General features: G+C 38.3%; 3 protein-coding genes across 12 annotated transcripts in view; 1 reads left to right on the forward strand and 2 right to left on the reverse strand.

Moving 5' to 3' along the window:
* Positions 1–473: 473 nt before the first annotated feature.
* ewsr1b (EWS RNA-binding protein 1b) lies at positions 474–10,854 on the reverse strand. 6 transcript variants are annotated; one of them, XM_079605769.1, is made up of 16 exons: positions 10,516–10,854; positions 9,317–9,353; positions 9,180–9,231; positions 8,818–8,989; positions 8,419–8,602; positions 7,035–7,285; positions 6,805–6,919; positions 5,114–5,151; positions 4,651–4,683; positions 4,348–4,460; positions 3,891–4,020; positions 3,621–3,731; positions 3,408–3,531; positions 1,220–1,317; positions 905–1,115; positions 474–808 (listed from the first exon to the last, which is right to left on the reverse strand). In XM_079605769.1, the coding sequence occupies exons 1-16, from the start codon at positions 10,529–10,531 to the stop codon at positions 772–774; spliced, it is 1,722 nt and encodes a 573-aa protein (XP_079461895.1). In that variant the 5' UTR covers positions 10,532–10,854; the 3' UTR covers positions 474–771. The 6 variants fall into 6 exon arrangements, with proteins under 6 accessions (XP_079461895.1, XP_079461898.1, XP_079461896.1 ...); XM_079605772.1 differs by having other exon boundaries at positions 889–1,115; positions 10,516–10,625; XM_079605770.1 differs by having other exon boundaries at positions 8,818–8,986; positions 10,516–10,577.
* rhbdd3 (rhomboid domain containing 3) lies at positions 10,806–15,514 on the forward strand. The gene is made up of 5 exons (XM_079605778.1): positions 10,806–11,296; positions 11,374–11,757; positions 12,347–12,473; positions 12,670–12,882; positions 12,976–15,514. The coding sequence occupies exons 1-5, from the start codon at positions 11,134–11,136 to the stop codon at positions 13,160–13,162; spliced, it is 1,074 nt and encodes a 357-aa protein (XP_079461904.1). The 5' UTR covers positions 10,806–11,133; the 3' UTR covers positions 13,163–15,514.
* The window catches only part of emid1 (EMI domain containing 1), a gene marked incomplete at its 3' end in the record, with an annotated part of 67,327 nt that continues 65,002 nt past the window's right edge, over positions 13,578–15,902 (reverse strand). For 2 of the 5 annotated variants that reach the window (XM_079605776.1, XM_079605775.1), the window contains exon 17: positions 13,584–14,990. In XM_079605776.1, coding sequence (XP_079461902.1) covers positions 14,854–14,990 — 137 coding nt within the window. Of the gene's footprint in view, positions 14,991–15,902 lie in introns of all 5 variants that reach the window. The other 3 variants (XM_079605773.1, XM_079605774.1, XM_079605777.1) reach the window with 3 other exon arrangements.

Raw genomic sequence — 15,902 nt, forward strand, 5'->3', positions numbered from 1 at the left:
AAATGGATGGTTCTCAAAATGGGGGGTTACTGGTGATCAAACCAGAAATGTTCAAAAACCCACTTAAAGTTTATCAAGTGGCCATAATGGAAGCTTAGTCATGTTCTGATAACAGAGCTGGCATCAATATTGTACTCCGTACCTAAACTCTTTAATACTCAGCAGATAAATCTGCTCACTCATGCACATGGTAGTGATAGAAACGTGTGAAACTGGAACAAACGAGACACCTAATGGTTCAAGTCTGAATTGCACCCATTCATGTGGGTCCAGTGCAACATAGATTTAATCAATAGTACATCTTGCGGTTTTGAAGCGATTTTTAAGAACGCCTTTAGGGGTTCAAGCATGGAGCAACAGGAGACAATGAGTTCATTTAAGACATGAATAGATGGCATGCATAAAGATTATTAATTGCTGGCAACTTCAGTACACAAAAAACAATATGAAAAAAGGGATCACAAAACAGCAAACCAACTGGAGGTGGAAAAGTTTATTTTTAAAAAAATTGTTCAAAGTACATAGTTACATAGAGAGACAAGTAAGACAGACATCACCAAAAAAGGTGACTACAGGGCAACTGAGTATTTTAAAAAGGGAGGGGGACATTACAGCATACAAAAAAATGCAACCAAAAGGTTTAACTAAAACCACTGTTGTACTGAAATTAAAAATAAGAAAAAGCAAAAAAAAAGATAGCCATATATAAATATGGAATCATAAATAAAAAGGACTTTTAAAATTGTTTTCCTCTATGCTTGATGCATTAACTCAGTAGGGTCTGTCTCTGCGCTCCTGACGGTGATCCCTGTTGGAAGAATAAAAGAAAGTCAGTATATGAAGCATCTAAAGGACTAAAGCATTTCACATTCATCCTGCTATACTCACAGTAAGTGACGCTCACCTCATATCCATCTTGCCTGGTGGTCCCATGCCTCTCCTGCCCCCTCTGTCCATGGGAGGACCACCCCTGCTACCTCCTCTGAATCCACCCCTGTCCATTCCTCCACGGCCTCTGAAGCCTCCGCGATCTCCTCCCCAGCCTCCACGCATGCCTCCTGGTCCACCACGATCCATTCCCCTGCCGCCCCTCATTCCTCCTCTGCCACGATCACCTTACACATTTGAAACAAATCACGTTTTTCTGTTACACAACACAAATCTCAGCCACTGACATCACAAATGACAGCTGACGAGGGAAGACTTAATCCGAGTCTACCTGAAGGAGGGAAGGGAGGAGCTCCAAGGCCTTCAGGTTTTGGAGCTTTACATTGGTTACACTCCATTCTCCAGGAGAAGTTCTGATTGCCACATCCACTGTAATGCAATAGTCAGAAACAGACATTAACCCCCTGAGGTCGGCAAACGCGTGGGCGCGTTTTGCTCGTTTTTTTTTACATAGCAGTAAAATAGACCTAAAATACTCTGTCAGTTTTGGTCATACAGCCTTAAGAAATATGAAAAAATAAGCTGTTAAATGTCTACTTTTTTATGTGTCCACTTACAATCGAAATAAAACATTGTGCTTTTGTAAAATGAAAGTAAACAGGGAGTGCTTTCTGCCTCTCCGTCTCCGTGAACTTTTTTTCTGAAGCACTTCTCTAAACTCAAACAAAACTCAGCGAATACTATTCACTCAGACATGAGCTATATATCTCTGTAATCATTTAAGTGTGTAGTTTTAAATTATCTAATTCAAAACTAAAAGAAATATTCTCTGTTTATGTAATCTATATATAAAGAGCGAGAGATCAGCCGGTCTCATTATGGTTCTGGCAGCTCATTACTCTGCTAATGTGACACGCCCATCGAGAGCGCGCGCGCTATTCAAACGCAGATCTGAAGCAACACATGCAAACCAGTCAACGCCCACAACAGCTGGATAACACACTCGCTGTGAAGAATCATAATATCGTGATAATCCTGGAAATTTTACCTCAAACGTGCTGGAGTAGCCTAACAACGGATCCAGCTGCAGATCATCAGTAAGTGCTTTGTTCTAATCGCGATATGAAATGGTGTCTGTAAACCGCAAAAGACTGTTTAAATTTGAATCGCGTTTCTGTGTTTGAATGAATGAACGGCACAGACGCATGTTGCTGTTTAGCTACTACAGCTCGCGCATGTCTGTGTGTGACTGAAACTATCTATATTGCCTACTGAGATGAGTAAAAATCGACTGAATACGTTGAAATAAAATGTCTTTGGATAAGCAACATATTAAACTGCAAATTAACATTTATGCCCTAATATATATTAGCCTATAAAAGACATATGTTACAGACTAAATATGAAAGACAACATTTCGTTTTGGATAGATTATAAAGTTTGTACTGCCACATCAAAACCTAATTTACAAGGTGCAAACAAAATCTTAAAATATCAATATAAGCCTTGTCTTTAAATTATTTTTGTGTTTTATTAGTGACAAATTTGGGGAGAGGATAGCCTACATCCCAAACTTTCTGAAAATACTAATGAGAATTAACTGCACAATTACTAGAAATGTTTACCTTGGATATTATACAATTTGCAAGCATAGGCCTACACAGTTTGTGGAAAAATACACTTTTTTTCAAGATGTTTCCAACTCTGAACCAATTCTGTAGTAATATATATATGTAGGCCTATGTGTATGTGTGTGTGTATGTGTGTATATATATATGTGTGTGTGTATGTGTGTATATATATATGTGTGTGTGTGTGTGTGTGTGTGTGTGTGTGTGTGTGTGTGTGTGTGTATGTATATGTATATGTATATATATGTGTGTGTGTGTGTGTGTTGTCTTTGCATCTTGTGGCTCAGTGACACCTATGAATTGCTCATTAGTATGCAGCATTAGCAGCTCTTTGTCTTCTCCAGGTGGGAATGAGGACATTATTCATGACCTTGTTGGATCATTCACGCCCACCTGCATATTGCCTTTCCAAACAAAAAGTGTCTTACAAAATTTAAATCAATCTATTGTTTAATGTGAACGATTAGCCCGGATGATTTTCAGATCATTTTAAAGTAAACACTTTAGCCGACAACATCCATTAGTCAAAAGTATTGTGGGAATATGTGAAGTTTGTCGTTTGTGGTCTTATATCAGACAATTCAAGTTTTAGTTTTTTGAATAACCACGCATAAATAATATTCTCTCAAAAATGCAAACATGTACATGCATGTTGCTCACATATTATGATAGACATGTTCGTGCTAAATAGAGTGTAATTACACCTTTGCCATTAATATGTTTATAAGCAACTGAAAAAAATACAAATATCAGGTCATGTCAAAACATCTCAAGGACCCAAAAAACACCTTAGACTCCAGAGGGTTAACAATGTTTTTATGCTTAATCAGCAGGCATGTATTGCAAATTAGACATCAGTTTGGTTGCTTAAAGTTGCGCATCACTCACGGATTGGGACATTCCCAGTCTCCAGCTCTCTTCTGCGTGTTGCCTCCTGGAGGACCATTCCAGCCCATTCCACCCCGAGGGCCACCACGAGAGGGGAAACCACCTCTCTCTCCTCTTCCCATACCTGTAGGCACACAAAACAAATTAATCACAAAATAGAAGCACATTCCACTTGAAGGATACCGACGAGGATTTACAGATGAAGTGTTATACCTCCACGGTCCATCCCAGGGCCACCTCTCATTGGCATTCCTCTCATACCCCCCATCATGGGCTTCCGGCGAGCCATAGAGACCTTTAACCTCCGGCCCTGGAATTCCTTACCTGTCATAAGAGGAACAAGAAAATGTGATGAGCTTGAGTGGAACTTGCAGACTAATCTGAACTAAATGTACACAGCTAATGGTGATAATCTGAAAAAGGTTTGTTATAAATTCATGTAATAACATTGAGGGGTATCCAAAAATAATTAGAAAAGCCAACCATCGAAGTATTCAACAGCTGCTTTGGCAATGGCAGGTTCTTCATAGGACAGTGTGGCATCTCCCTTTGGCTTGCCAGAATCTTTATCCGTGTAGATGTTTATGGCTGGTTGGTTTAAACGCCGATTTATCTATGAAAGAATCATATTATCAAAAAGGACTTAAAGCATTAAACCGGTTCAATCAGGCGCTGCAACAAATTATTTTGACAAAAGCTGATATTATTCAGAATAAACCATTTAGATAAGGGATGGGCAGTCCTGGAGGGCCACTGTCTTTCAGTTTAGCTCAATCATTTAACGAACACAACTGCCTGTAATTTTCAAACAATGCGTTAAACTTTTGTACGTTTTTCCAGGCACGTTTGATTTGGGATTGAGCTAAACTCTGCAGGACAGTGGCCCTCCAGGACCAGGAGTGGAGTTGTCCATCCCTGATATAGATATACAGCTGCTTACCCGTATTGGTCCACAGTGCTTGAAGAAGTCGGCCATCTCAGGTAAAGTGGCATTCTCAGTGAGACCTGTGATATAGATGGTGCTGTTCTCAGAGTCCTGCTCTCCTGGATGCCCTGTGCGTTTGTGGGAGAGAAGCTGATTTAAAACCAACACCACTTGTTTGAATATTTTTTGGAATTATGCAAGAGTCTGTATTATTACTTTTGATCAAATAATGCCTCCTTACTGAATCAAGTGATTAATTTCAAGACTTCAGTTTAGAGGTTGTGAAAGGTGAAAAACAGCTAAAGGTTTACAACATACCCATGTCACGATCCATTCCACCTCTCATTGCTCCTGGGATCCCATGGATCAAAGAAAAAGAAAAGAAATGCGATTACACAATGTCACAACTTAAAGGCAAACCTGACAACCTGTCAAGACCAGAAAAAAATGCTGACAGTATAGAATACATTGAGAAGATGTGACCATTTTCAGGATTACCCTAGACCACAACAGATTCTCAGAATGAAATGGGAATAATAAAATGCAGAACTTAAAAAAAAAAATATATAAAAAAAAGACGCTTCAGTCAAAGGACACGTCTCGACTTTTGAAGAAATCCAAATATATACACCAAATATAAACCATCAGGACACAATATTATTTTTTTTGGGGTTAAAAAAAAGTGGCACACCAAATGGAAGATTTTAAGGACACATAGGCGTGAATGGCCTCTACATTAACTCGAGTGGACTAGCCAATGGAATACGCTTTAGGAACTTACCACCAGGCTTATTGAAGCCCCCTCTGTCTCCAGCGATGCTAAACATGAAGATATGAAGGCGATATTCCTTTTAGTCTCCAACCATAGGACTTGAGTAGGAAATGAACACAACATCTCCCTCTAACTTTGCTAAGGCCTCATGTAATAATGTACAGTGTATTTTACAAACTAATGGGGCATCTTCAGGACTTCTGTAATATTTTTCAAAGGTATTTAACAGTTTGGTTACAATAATGTAAAACAATATCCACACAGAACCAGAAATACATTGCATTTTGTAAACCTTTGATAAATTTGGGAAGAATTATGAAGTTAGCTTTGTTCTGGGCTGCAACCAATATAATATGCTTGACAAGTTATAAGTATAGCAATCCTGTTAGCTGAAAAAAAAAAAAAAAATCCCTTTAGCCATTTCAACCCAAATTAAACCAATAAAATGTCAGCTCTGAACACTATATATAAAAATACATAGTTCCAATGACAAATGTTTACAAAGGGTGATACAATTATGAAAAAAGGAATACTCAAAAATGCTGACATTTTTTATCTAAAGATTTGTCAAACAAAAAATCCTAAATCAAGAAAGTTCCCCATGGTTCTTTGAGCTGTCGCCTTTGAAATGGAAAAAGGTACTTAGAATAAGTACTGCTGTTCTTACATCGATCTCTGATACCTGCAGCGTATAAATGTGACAAAGAATGTTAAAACAAGACCTTTGAAATGAGAAAACAGTTCACAAATGCAAAAATATTTAAGTACATAATTTTTAAATGTAAAATATCAGAAATGTGTATAGTAGCATGCTCACCGTCCCTTGAAACATCAATTCAATTCCTTTTTTGTTTGGTTTAGAGTCAGTGATTCCTTTTTTGGAATAAAAAAAAAAAAAAACCCAACCGAGAAGGCCTCAAAGAACTGTTTGTTTATCCCTAAAATTCTTACCTCTGTTTACCAACAAAGGATATCATTGTATGTGTCCATTAAATATCTAAAGGTTACTCCAAAATATATATATTTTTCCAATGCTGAACCAAACTCTTGTTTACACTGACCCTTTTCAAACTTGATTACTTTCTGCATACTTTCAATTCAGAATTTAAAACCCAGTAAATAAGGATAAACTTAAAACCCCATAATTGTGTGCCACTGTCTGCTGAGATAAAATTCCAGTTAACCACCAATTTTTTTTTTTTTTTACTTTCCCCCCCATTTAAACTCAACAGCAAAGATCTTCATTCAGCCTGTTAAAACCAAAATGTAGATTTAGTAGGCAGCTTGAATTATTCAACAAAGAAATTTGGTGTAATAAAATACCTTGCAACCAAACAACCTCATCTTTGATATGCCGCCCGACTTGAAATAACCGTGTTTAAAGGAAAGGCAAAGAACAGTAAACTGAGGGGAAAAAAACCCTCAAATCCCTCAGTCTTAAAATAAGTACATATGGATTAAATGACCCATCTTCAAAACTAGAATCGTAAGAATAACTACTGCAACGTGAGACCAAAATAAAACATCCCTGCGAGAATATCTCTGGTATCATAAAAACCTCTACAAACCAAATAATGGTTGTATGAACTACAGCTCCACTCTTCTTAGATGCCTGCAAATACAAACCCTGCATGCAGCGAGTGATTTCGCTCTGTGAAAAGCAATGAACAGTTAGTTACATAAAGAAAGCCTGAACTTACCCCATTCCTCCGCGGCCCATACCCCCACGCCCCCGATAACCATCTCTGCCTGCTTCTCCTGGGTATCCACCCCGCTGCTGTGATCCCGAGTAGCCTCCACCCTGACTGTAACTGTCTACAGGAGAGATCACACACAGTAAAGTATCTGGCCAATGAACTTAATCTGAGGAACTGACAAGATAATGAACAAAAACATGGTAAAACGGCATAACCGTGAAATTGGCCCTTACTATATGCACTTTGCTGGTTGTAATCATTCTGTGATGCACTCTGCTGGCCGTATTGAGGCTGTGCGTATGCACTGTTCCCCTGAGGGGGGTAGGCAGCAGGTGGGCCTTGCTGAGGTGGCTGCCCATAGCTGCTCTGCTGCTGCTGCCCATAGCCCGGCTGCTGAGCCTGGTACCCACCCTGAGGCTGAGAATAACCTCCAGCCTGGGAATAGGCACCTTGGTTGTAGGCCGGCTGGCTGCTTGCACTATAGCTGCAGGACAAAAAAAAATACGTGATTAAGAACATTTGACACTAGCGTTCTGTGACAGTGGATACTTGTACATAGTTACTTTTATTTTTATAAAAAATAAATGCTATTCTATGGACCTTGTTATTAATTCAAAAGTGTATGTTTCAACAAAAACAGCAGCAAAACTTTTGCATCAGCCATCACAGGAATAAATTAGATAAGCCTAATCCCACACTAAAATGCTTGTTTGAGGCAATTTAATGGAAAGAGACTTGCACTGACATCTTTAAAAAAGTAAATGCCATTGTTTTTTCTAGGGCATGTTTATAAAAGCTACTTAAATGCCGAACTTACGCCTGGCTTAATCTAAACCCTGTCTGTAAATTCGTTCTTCAGACAAAGAATGAGGTCATTGGAAAGTAGTGATTCAACTGACATTCTAAAGATTCAGTTCACCAAAAAAAAAGCGTGATGCTTTTTTCAAACTATGAAAAGAGATTTTTTTTTTTTAAATATCCTCTCGCTCATCCATATAATGGCAGTGAATAGCAACCAGCAAAACCTCTTTTTTTTTTAAAGAAAGACGCAACAGTATCACAAAATGGTCGTTGACAGGTAAAAACAAACTGGAAATTAATGCATTTAACAAAAATCCTGACCTTGGCCGTTATTCTGTCATTCTAACTGTCATCTGACAACTGGAGTTCCGGTCTGGAGATATTCAACTCTGTGATAATTATTAATTATAATACAATTAATTTTATTGCCCAGCCCTATGACATGTGCCGCATGGGATCATTCTGTGATACTTTTGCATCTTTTTAAACCTTGATGCTGGTCTCTATTCACTGACATTATATGGACAAGTGAAAGCAGGACATATTTAATTTCACCTTTTGCAGTCAGAAAGAGAAAGGGCATACTGCATTAGAACAACACTAGGGTGAGAGTAAATTACAATTTTAATTTCAGGGTGAACGATGCCTTTCAACCGCCTCTATTCTTTATTTTTCTACAGAAAAAAAACAAGGTATCTGCATGGGAACTGCTTTCAAATTCAGGCAGCATGAGGTAAGAACAGCATATGGAGATACTGCAGGAAGCTCCATAATAGCATCCTGTTGATGCGCTGCTCTAGGAGTTGGTCCAGTTACCTCTGAGGAGCGGAGGCAGCAGCCTGCTGGTTGTAGCCAGAATAGGCCGGCTGGGCTGAGTATCCGGGCTGGGAGCCATAGGAGGCCTGGGTGGCAGGGGCCGCAGTGGAGCTGGTGTAGCTGCTGGCCCCATAACTCTGCGCAGCCTGATTATAAGTGCTTGGCTGTGCTGTTCCATATGCAGCTTGAAGAGAATGATTTAACAGTTGAGAATCATTTTCTATTTGCACCTGAATAAACAGCATGGCAATGTGTACAAGAGAACTGCATTTAAAAAGCAGGACTTTCCAGGCCTACATTTTTATTATAATCCAATCATATATACTAATAGTATACCACAGTCATGTTCCAAACAGGCAAATATACTTGTATAATAGTGACTAAGATAAGCCTGCAGACCTGGTGCTGCTGCTGCCGCCGCTGTAGTTGTTGCTGCAGCTGCTTGTCCATAAGAGGATCCATAAGGCTGTTGTGCATACGCTCCAGCAGAGGGCGCTGCCTGACTGTAGGTGGACTCTGGTGCAGCAGCGGGTTGAGCATACGAGCCATAATCCTGTTGGGAATAGCCCTGCTGCAAAAGAAAAATTAGCTGAATTATAAGACGCTATATTTTTTCTTTTACACATATAAACTATTAGATATGAGACAATCAGAATTGCTAAGTTATCGAACAAGTACATACAGCACGTGGGGAAATTTGGCATTGCAAGCCCACTGCTCGACTATTTGACCTACTGAGCGTTTGGCCAGTTTAGGCTTACCTGTGCAGTTTGTCCATAGCTCTGAGAAGGAGGGGCAGTGTATGAGCCATACCTGTGTACAAGATGATTATTATTGATGTAGGCCTATTTATTTAAATAACAAAAACATAATGCAGTGTAAATTGAGAAGAACTTACGACTGCTGTGCACCAGCCTGGTTGTAGCTGCTATAATCTACAGGGAAATAAATGACCAGAAAGGTTAGACGTCCTGAAAACACGGTTACAGCTGCATAACATCTGGCATTTTATTATAGTCCAATAACAATGGGAGATGCATGCACGACTTGCATGCACAAGGGATTGTTCACCCAAAAATGAAAATTCTTTCATCACTTACCCTCAAGTTGTGCCAAACCTGTATGAATTTGTTCTACTGAACACATGTTATTCTGAAGAATGTGGGTAACCAAACAGATGATGGCCTCCATTGACTTCCATAGTATTTTTCCCATACTACGGAAGTAATGGGGCCCATCAACTGCTTCGTTACCCACATTCTTAATATCTTTTGTGTTCAGCAGAAGCAAGCAATTCATACAGGTTTGGAACAACTTGATGAGCAAATTTCCTTTTTTTGGGTGAACTAACGTTATTCCTAAACCAAACACAAGCAAGTACAACCCCCGCTAAATTCTAGACACTCATCTGGAACAAAGCTAGGCCTATATCAACAAGACAGGGTTGGTTGTTTGAAATATTCACAAGAAACAGGAATCCTTGACACTAAATCAACACGTTTAAATTTTGGTTTAGAAAACACGTGGCACATTTTAGAAAATTGTGCATTTGAACGTTTACATTTTATTTTATAACTAAATTTGACGAGGAAAAAAATTGCATCAAAATCAAGGCAGGCAAGAAAACAAATCTCTGATGTCAGTTTATTTCGAATCACTAAGAAAAACAATCATGCAAACACCAAAACTAAACATTATGTTCGCCATGTTGGCTGCGCTCTCAATCCCGCTGTTTTTAAACCACGCCTGCTACGGTTTACGACGAACGAAACAACGAACTCATTTAAGCACTTAAAGAACAAGAGAAGTTAATATACATATATAATGTACCGCTATATGGGATTAAAGCTCTTATTATACTATAAACTAAGTTTAAAAACGGTTAAGTCGCGTATTCGATTCGTTAGCCTCAAACGACCGCCATGACCCAAAAAAACAAACTTTAGGCCGCATGCTCGGGGAATGTTGGTTATCCAAAAAACAATGTCAAATTCCAGACAATTTCTGACATTTACTTAAGTTGTGAGGATTTCTATCAGTAACAAAGTACTAAAAGACGAGAAATTTAAACCAAGAAAAGAGGAAAAATACACTCACTCGTGACTGACGCCATCTTCCCGTTGGAGAACAGTATGCGTTGTGCGGGCAACTGTGCATGCGCAGTGTGTGCGCGTGCGTGAAAGCAAGATGGAACGTACCAACACACCGCTTGTAGAGGGAGGCAGGCATAAATCTCTGTTTGTAATTGTTATCATGCAATTTGCCTGATAATCTTTACAATTGATTCAAACAATTATTAAACGATATAAAACTGTTTTATATAGTTTAACAACGTATTATTTCATAAATATGAATCCCTTAAAACATATTCGGAGACTCCCACAAATGCGCTTGTCCGAAAGAGGAAGTTATTCGCTGTCAAAATAAAACGCTGTCAAAATAAAAGGGCTGGCAAATGACATTGGTATGGGTGTAGCTTGGTCTAAGTTGTTTATTATTTAAAATATATATATTTGTGCATCTCGAACTCGAAGTACGTTCATTCGTTCGTTGAAGTATTTGTAAAACAAACCTCAAAATGCTAGCGTCGTAAAATGGCAGTGAGGTTCAACTGGAAACATGAAAACATGATACACCTGCCCTAAGCTCAAATCTAAGTTAGATAGATACTTGTAATGATAGAAACCTATCAGGTGATGCGTTTTTCAGTTTACAATGCTTGATCATCTTTTTTCGGCATGGATGTGGTTTGGAACAAACCGGCCAGGATATTGTAGTGGAACATTTGTAATAGTCATATTAATTTTGTCGACTTGGCTCTGTGGTATTCACGCCAGTCTAAGTTTAGGACCAGGCGGGGAATTTCCTGGATTTTATGGTAAGCAATACACGAATGTATAAGACTGTGATTTACATGGAAGGCGTTCAGTTCCTAATGTTTCTTGTTTATTGCAGACTTTATCTTCTACGCCTTCAGTAATGAAGAGTTGACCTCATTTCTCTACAACATCACCCTGCTGCTGTGGATCGGGCCCTGTCAGGAGAGAAGATGGGGCACTTTTGTCTTCCTAGCTCTCTCTTTTATCTCCACTGTGCTTCTTCCTCCTATTTATGGCCTCTTTCTCTTTGTTACCGGGGATGAAGCCAGCAGAGTTAGTGGATACTCAGCCACCCACCTTGCCTTGCTCACAGCTCAGTGTCGGCAGGTGAAGCAGAGAAGGGTCCTGCGCTTTGTTCCTGTCTGGTTCTTGCCTTGGCTCTTCTTGCTCCTCGACCTCTTTCTGCTTCCCAGTGCTCCAGGACTGCTGCATTTTTATGCCATTTGTCTGGGACTCAACTGTATCCTTTAAACCAGTTCTTCTCAACCCTTTTGACTTAAAGGCCTCCCAGATGTTTAAACCAATTTTCTCCCCAATATAGGATATTTCCAATATAAGATTTTTACAGTGTTATGCTGTATTATGACAAAGCTGCATGTTTTCAAACTTTGTTTGTCTACAGACATTTTGGTTAAACTGATAGTCCACCCAAAAATGAAATATCTGTCATCATCTACTCACCCCTGTGTCATTCTCTTTGCATGTCTGTTTGCAACACAAAATAAGAAATTTTTAAGAATGTTTATCACCAAGTTTTGGTTCCCATTGACTGTCATATTTTTTGTCAATACAGTTAATACAATAGTTTAATTCAGTGGGAACCAAAACTGTTTAGTTATCAAATTCTTCAAATGATCTTCTTTTGTGTTTAATATTGAGAAAAACATGAGGTTGAGTAAATGTATATAATAATTTTAATTTTAATAATTAAGTCATCCTGCTTTAGCCCCCTTGGATGTTTGCTGAGGCTTCCTGGTTTAGATCTGCTGTGTTACATTAATATAATTTTTATTGCCTTTATAAATTAATGCCCTTAATATAATATACAGACAATAATGAGTTTATTGAAATGCTGGAGCAGATAGAGAGACTGGGTGCATGTTCCTGCTTACCAAAATGGGCCTACATCCCTGTTACCTCTCATCCACACCTGCCAGTTTACCACAACACCTCAAGGTTATTGCAAACTTTCTGCTAATATTTCCCTTTTTTTGTTCTGGTGGTGGTTGAGGAGAGACCCCTGATATGGTTGTAAAATGCTTTGGTTATAGTACATATGAAAGCGCTATATAAATACCTAATTCATTCACTCATTAAATCAATGCAACTAGAATAACTAATAAGCTTTATTATTATTATTATTATGTAATAGACCAGAGCCTTCAACCAGTAGATCCCAGCTGGAAGATCATTCAGCATGGCAGCATTCTGTGTCAGAGTGGCATCAGGAGCCTTCGTTGGCAACAGATTCACAGTTGTTAGAGGAGCAGATGCTGAGAGCAGGGATATTAGCATCACTCCACGACGCACCTGAGGGTGCAGCGGACAAAGTGGAAGTGCCCAAGTCCTCAGTGTCCTCATTACGGTCAGTTCATAGTGTAAATTAGTGTTTCTTCATCTATAGTGATATCTTAAATGCTTAAGTTCATGCTGTGCATCTAATCTCCTGTACATTCAGGTTGCAACAGCTGGAGAAGATGGGCTTCCCCACAGAGAAAGCTGTTGTGGCTCTGGCCGCTACTGGGCAGTTGGATGGAGCGATCTCTCTGCTTATTGATGATCAGATAGGGGAGGAGGCTGTGGTCATCTCTAAAGGGAAGAAGCCATCATCGTCGTCATTGTTCAGAGATACTGCTTCAAATTGAAGCTGTCCTATAGCATCACTCTAGCATAATTCCATTACTTAAGCAAAGCATCGATCTTCAGGGTGAATTGTTACTTTGTATTTACTACTTCATGACTTTTGACTTGTGTGCAAGAAAAAAAATCCAGTGGATTATTGGTGGTTTGGAAGATGTGTTATTTATATTATGGTATTGGCAGCTTTTATAATGTAATACTCTCAAACTGTCCCAGTGGTTGAGACGTGGACGTTCCAAGAAGTCTCTCCACGGACACGGTGTCATTAAATCCACATTATTAGATTGTCAGGCCAGGAGAGTCATGTGCATGTGTCAGTATTTAAGCCCTATTTTAGTCAAGTTTTTTTTGGCTACAGATTATTCTTTATTAAAATATGGTCAAACATTCAAGTACTAAGTATTGATAAAAACGTGGATTGTCTTAAAAAAGAAACGCAACAAAGTTTATTTCGTTTTTAACACCAATTGGTAAGACTGCACACTGGCAAGACAAATTCACACAACGAGGCTAGAAATGAAAAAATACAGGTGACGTTACATGAATTGGTATACAGAATAAGGAAAACATCAATCGCTAATAATCATCTATAAATAATTAATACAACAATATTTATATAGGAATACAAAGACATGGAAAAGTATTGAGGAAAGAAACCAGTCCAATGCATGTGCATGTAACTGATGGAAAGACATGCATGAAACACAAAAACAGAATTCAAGTTATACGAGTAGTTTTCCCACTTCCCCTTGTGCTCCAGTTGGATCTTATTTAGTTTATGGACCTCTAGCTCACACAATTGCACATTTTTTATTTGATTTATTTCGGGGTTACTTAATAATTGTCCTGAACTGTAGAGGAGAATCCTAAAATTGAATTCAGAACCACTTAAACTCATGCTTTATCAAAAAGATTTTAAAAACATTGAAACAATTCAAATCTGGTTACAGCTTCAAAAGGGAGAGGAAACCCAAAGCCATTTTCTATTTCAACTAAATTGTCTATTTCAGTTTATACATGTTTATGTCCTTCAATTGTCCTTTCTTATTAAAGAACAAGGTGATTCTCTATCTACATAGTGCATTTAATCCAAGCAACAGAATATGAAATCAGTTTTTATCACTGGGGAAAGTGGTGTTTGGCTGAATAGCAGAATGGTTATGTGCATTTTCCTCATTACAGTACATTTGCTGAAGTTACTATGAGCTCCTAACAGCAGCTGGAAAGACTAATAATATGGTTTGATGCTCTCCTTAAAACGTTCTTCATCTCCATCATTTATCCCATCACGTTTAGCCCACAATTGTACAAGCACCAATTCTGTTTCTCTATATCGTATTCTAAAACATGTTTCCTTTTTTCATGTGAATCGAGTATCAAACAATAGGTTGATAAATTCCTTCTGAGACTGACTGTGTTCATTATGTCATAAGAGTGACACAACATGACGGCAAACCACGATAATTTGCCAGAGGAGAGGTGCTAGGAACCTGCGGAGTCCCATTAGAGGTGGTTAATTTATACAGCACCATATGGTCTTCCCTGAGGTGTCTCCCCCTTCTGGATTAACTGGAATACTCCAAAGCGGTTGGAACTGTAATTTGTGTGGGACTTGTGTAGTTGTTGCCAGTTCAGCTGATTTACAGATAATGGAATCGAGATGGAAACGATGGCTTCACTCTTTGGAATATGCAAACTACTTCCCTCGAACCTTGGTCTCAGCAGTGATTAAGGGAGAGTTGACCCGCAAAGATGACAGTCTTGCCCTCTTAATCCGGTAGACGTCTGGAGATGGTGTGCCAAAGAAGCCATCTCCTGACCCTAGATCTGGTTCTGTTGAAGGAAGAGAGAGTTAAGGCTGCTAAGTGCTAATCTGTTACTCAAAATACTTTGTAAAGTGGCTGGTGTCAGACAACTGATGAATAATAGCATTTGTTTGTTATCGAGTTCACGGTTATACCGTATTGAGTTGAAGAAAGAATTAAAAAAAAATTTTTTTTTACAATAATTTAAAGTCTAGTAGACTAACTGTTAGCGGTAGTCGAGAAAACTTTAAAGGGTGCAAGCATATCTGATGTCCGAAAAAATGACTCGTATCGATTCTTGTGAACAAATGACTGATTTTGTTTTCACTCCGAGATTCACAGAACAATCTTAAACTCGCTCTAGAGTTAGCGGTTTGAATCGGATTCGCTCACTTTACAATCGACTCCCTGACTGAACCATGAGTATTGTATTCAATTTATTTAGATAAATGTCCAATTTAAACTGATCCAAAAATCATTACTGTGATGTGTACTTTATGTATGTGAAACTTAAATCAGAGTCATGTTGTATAAAATAATAAATGATATTCTAAAAATCATTTTAATTTATTTAAATCATATATATATATATGTGTATATATATATATATATATATATATATATTGTTGCTTATTGTTTAGCACAGTAATTTCCATTATTAAGACTGAATCCATAAAACTATTTTTGTTAGTAAAATGTATAAATGTATTCTAAAAGTAATTCTAATATACTTTTAAAATATATAATTGCATTTTTTAGCATATACATTCCATTTGTAAGGTTGAATCAACTGTAAGGGTATTTAAGATCAACACTACATGTCACAAATACGATCATGATCACGAGTGACAGCATCAAATCAGAAATAATGTATACTAAATATAACTAGAAAACTCCCTGCTTTAGATTAAAATGAAGGAGTAATCATCTATACTATAAT

The sequence above is a fragment of the Phoxinus phoxinus genome (genome assembly GCF_949152265.1).
Source record: "Phoxinus phoxinus genome assembly, chromosome: 3".
Classification (NCBI taxonomy): Eukaryota; Metazoa; Chordata; class Actinopteri; order Cypriniformes; family Leuciscidae; genus Phoxinus; species Phoxinus phoxinus.

What these genes read in the sequence shown, in the direction of transcription:
- rhbdd3 (XM_079605778.1), top strand. Translation starts at nt 11,134, where the DNA reads ATGCTTGATCATCTTTTTTCGGCATGGATGTGGTTTGGAACAAACCGG. An exon ending in CATTTGTCTGGGACTCAACT is followed by an intron (nt 11,758 to 12,346) that starts GTATCCTTTAAA and finishes TATAATATACAG; the next exon opens with ACAATAATGAGTTTATTGAA. An exon ending in GTTTACCACAACACCTCAAG is followed by an intron (nt 12,474 to 12,669) that starts GTTATTGCAAAC and finishes ATTATGTAATAG; the next exon opens with ACCAGAGCCTTCAACCAGTA.
- ewsr1b (XM_079605767.1), bottom strand. Translation starts at nt 10,647, where the DNA reads ATGCCTGCCTCCCTCTACAAGCGGTGTGTTGGTACGTTCCATCTTGCT. An exon ending in GCTATGGACAAACTGCACAG is followed by an intron (nt 8,990 to 9,179) that starts GTAAGCCTAAAC and finishes TTTCTTTTGCAG; the next exon opens with CAGGGCTATTCCCAACAGGA. An exon ending in TCCTCCCTTCCCTCCTTCAG is followed by an intron (nt 1,116 to 1,219) that starts GTAGACTCGGAT and finishes CAAATGTGTAAG; the next exon opens with GTGATCGTGGCAGAGGAGGA.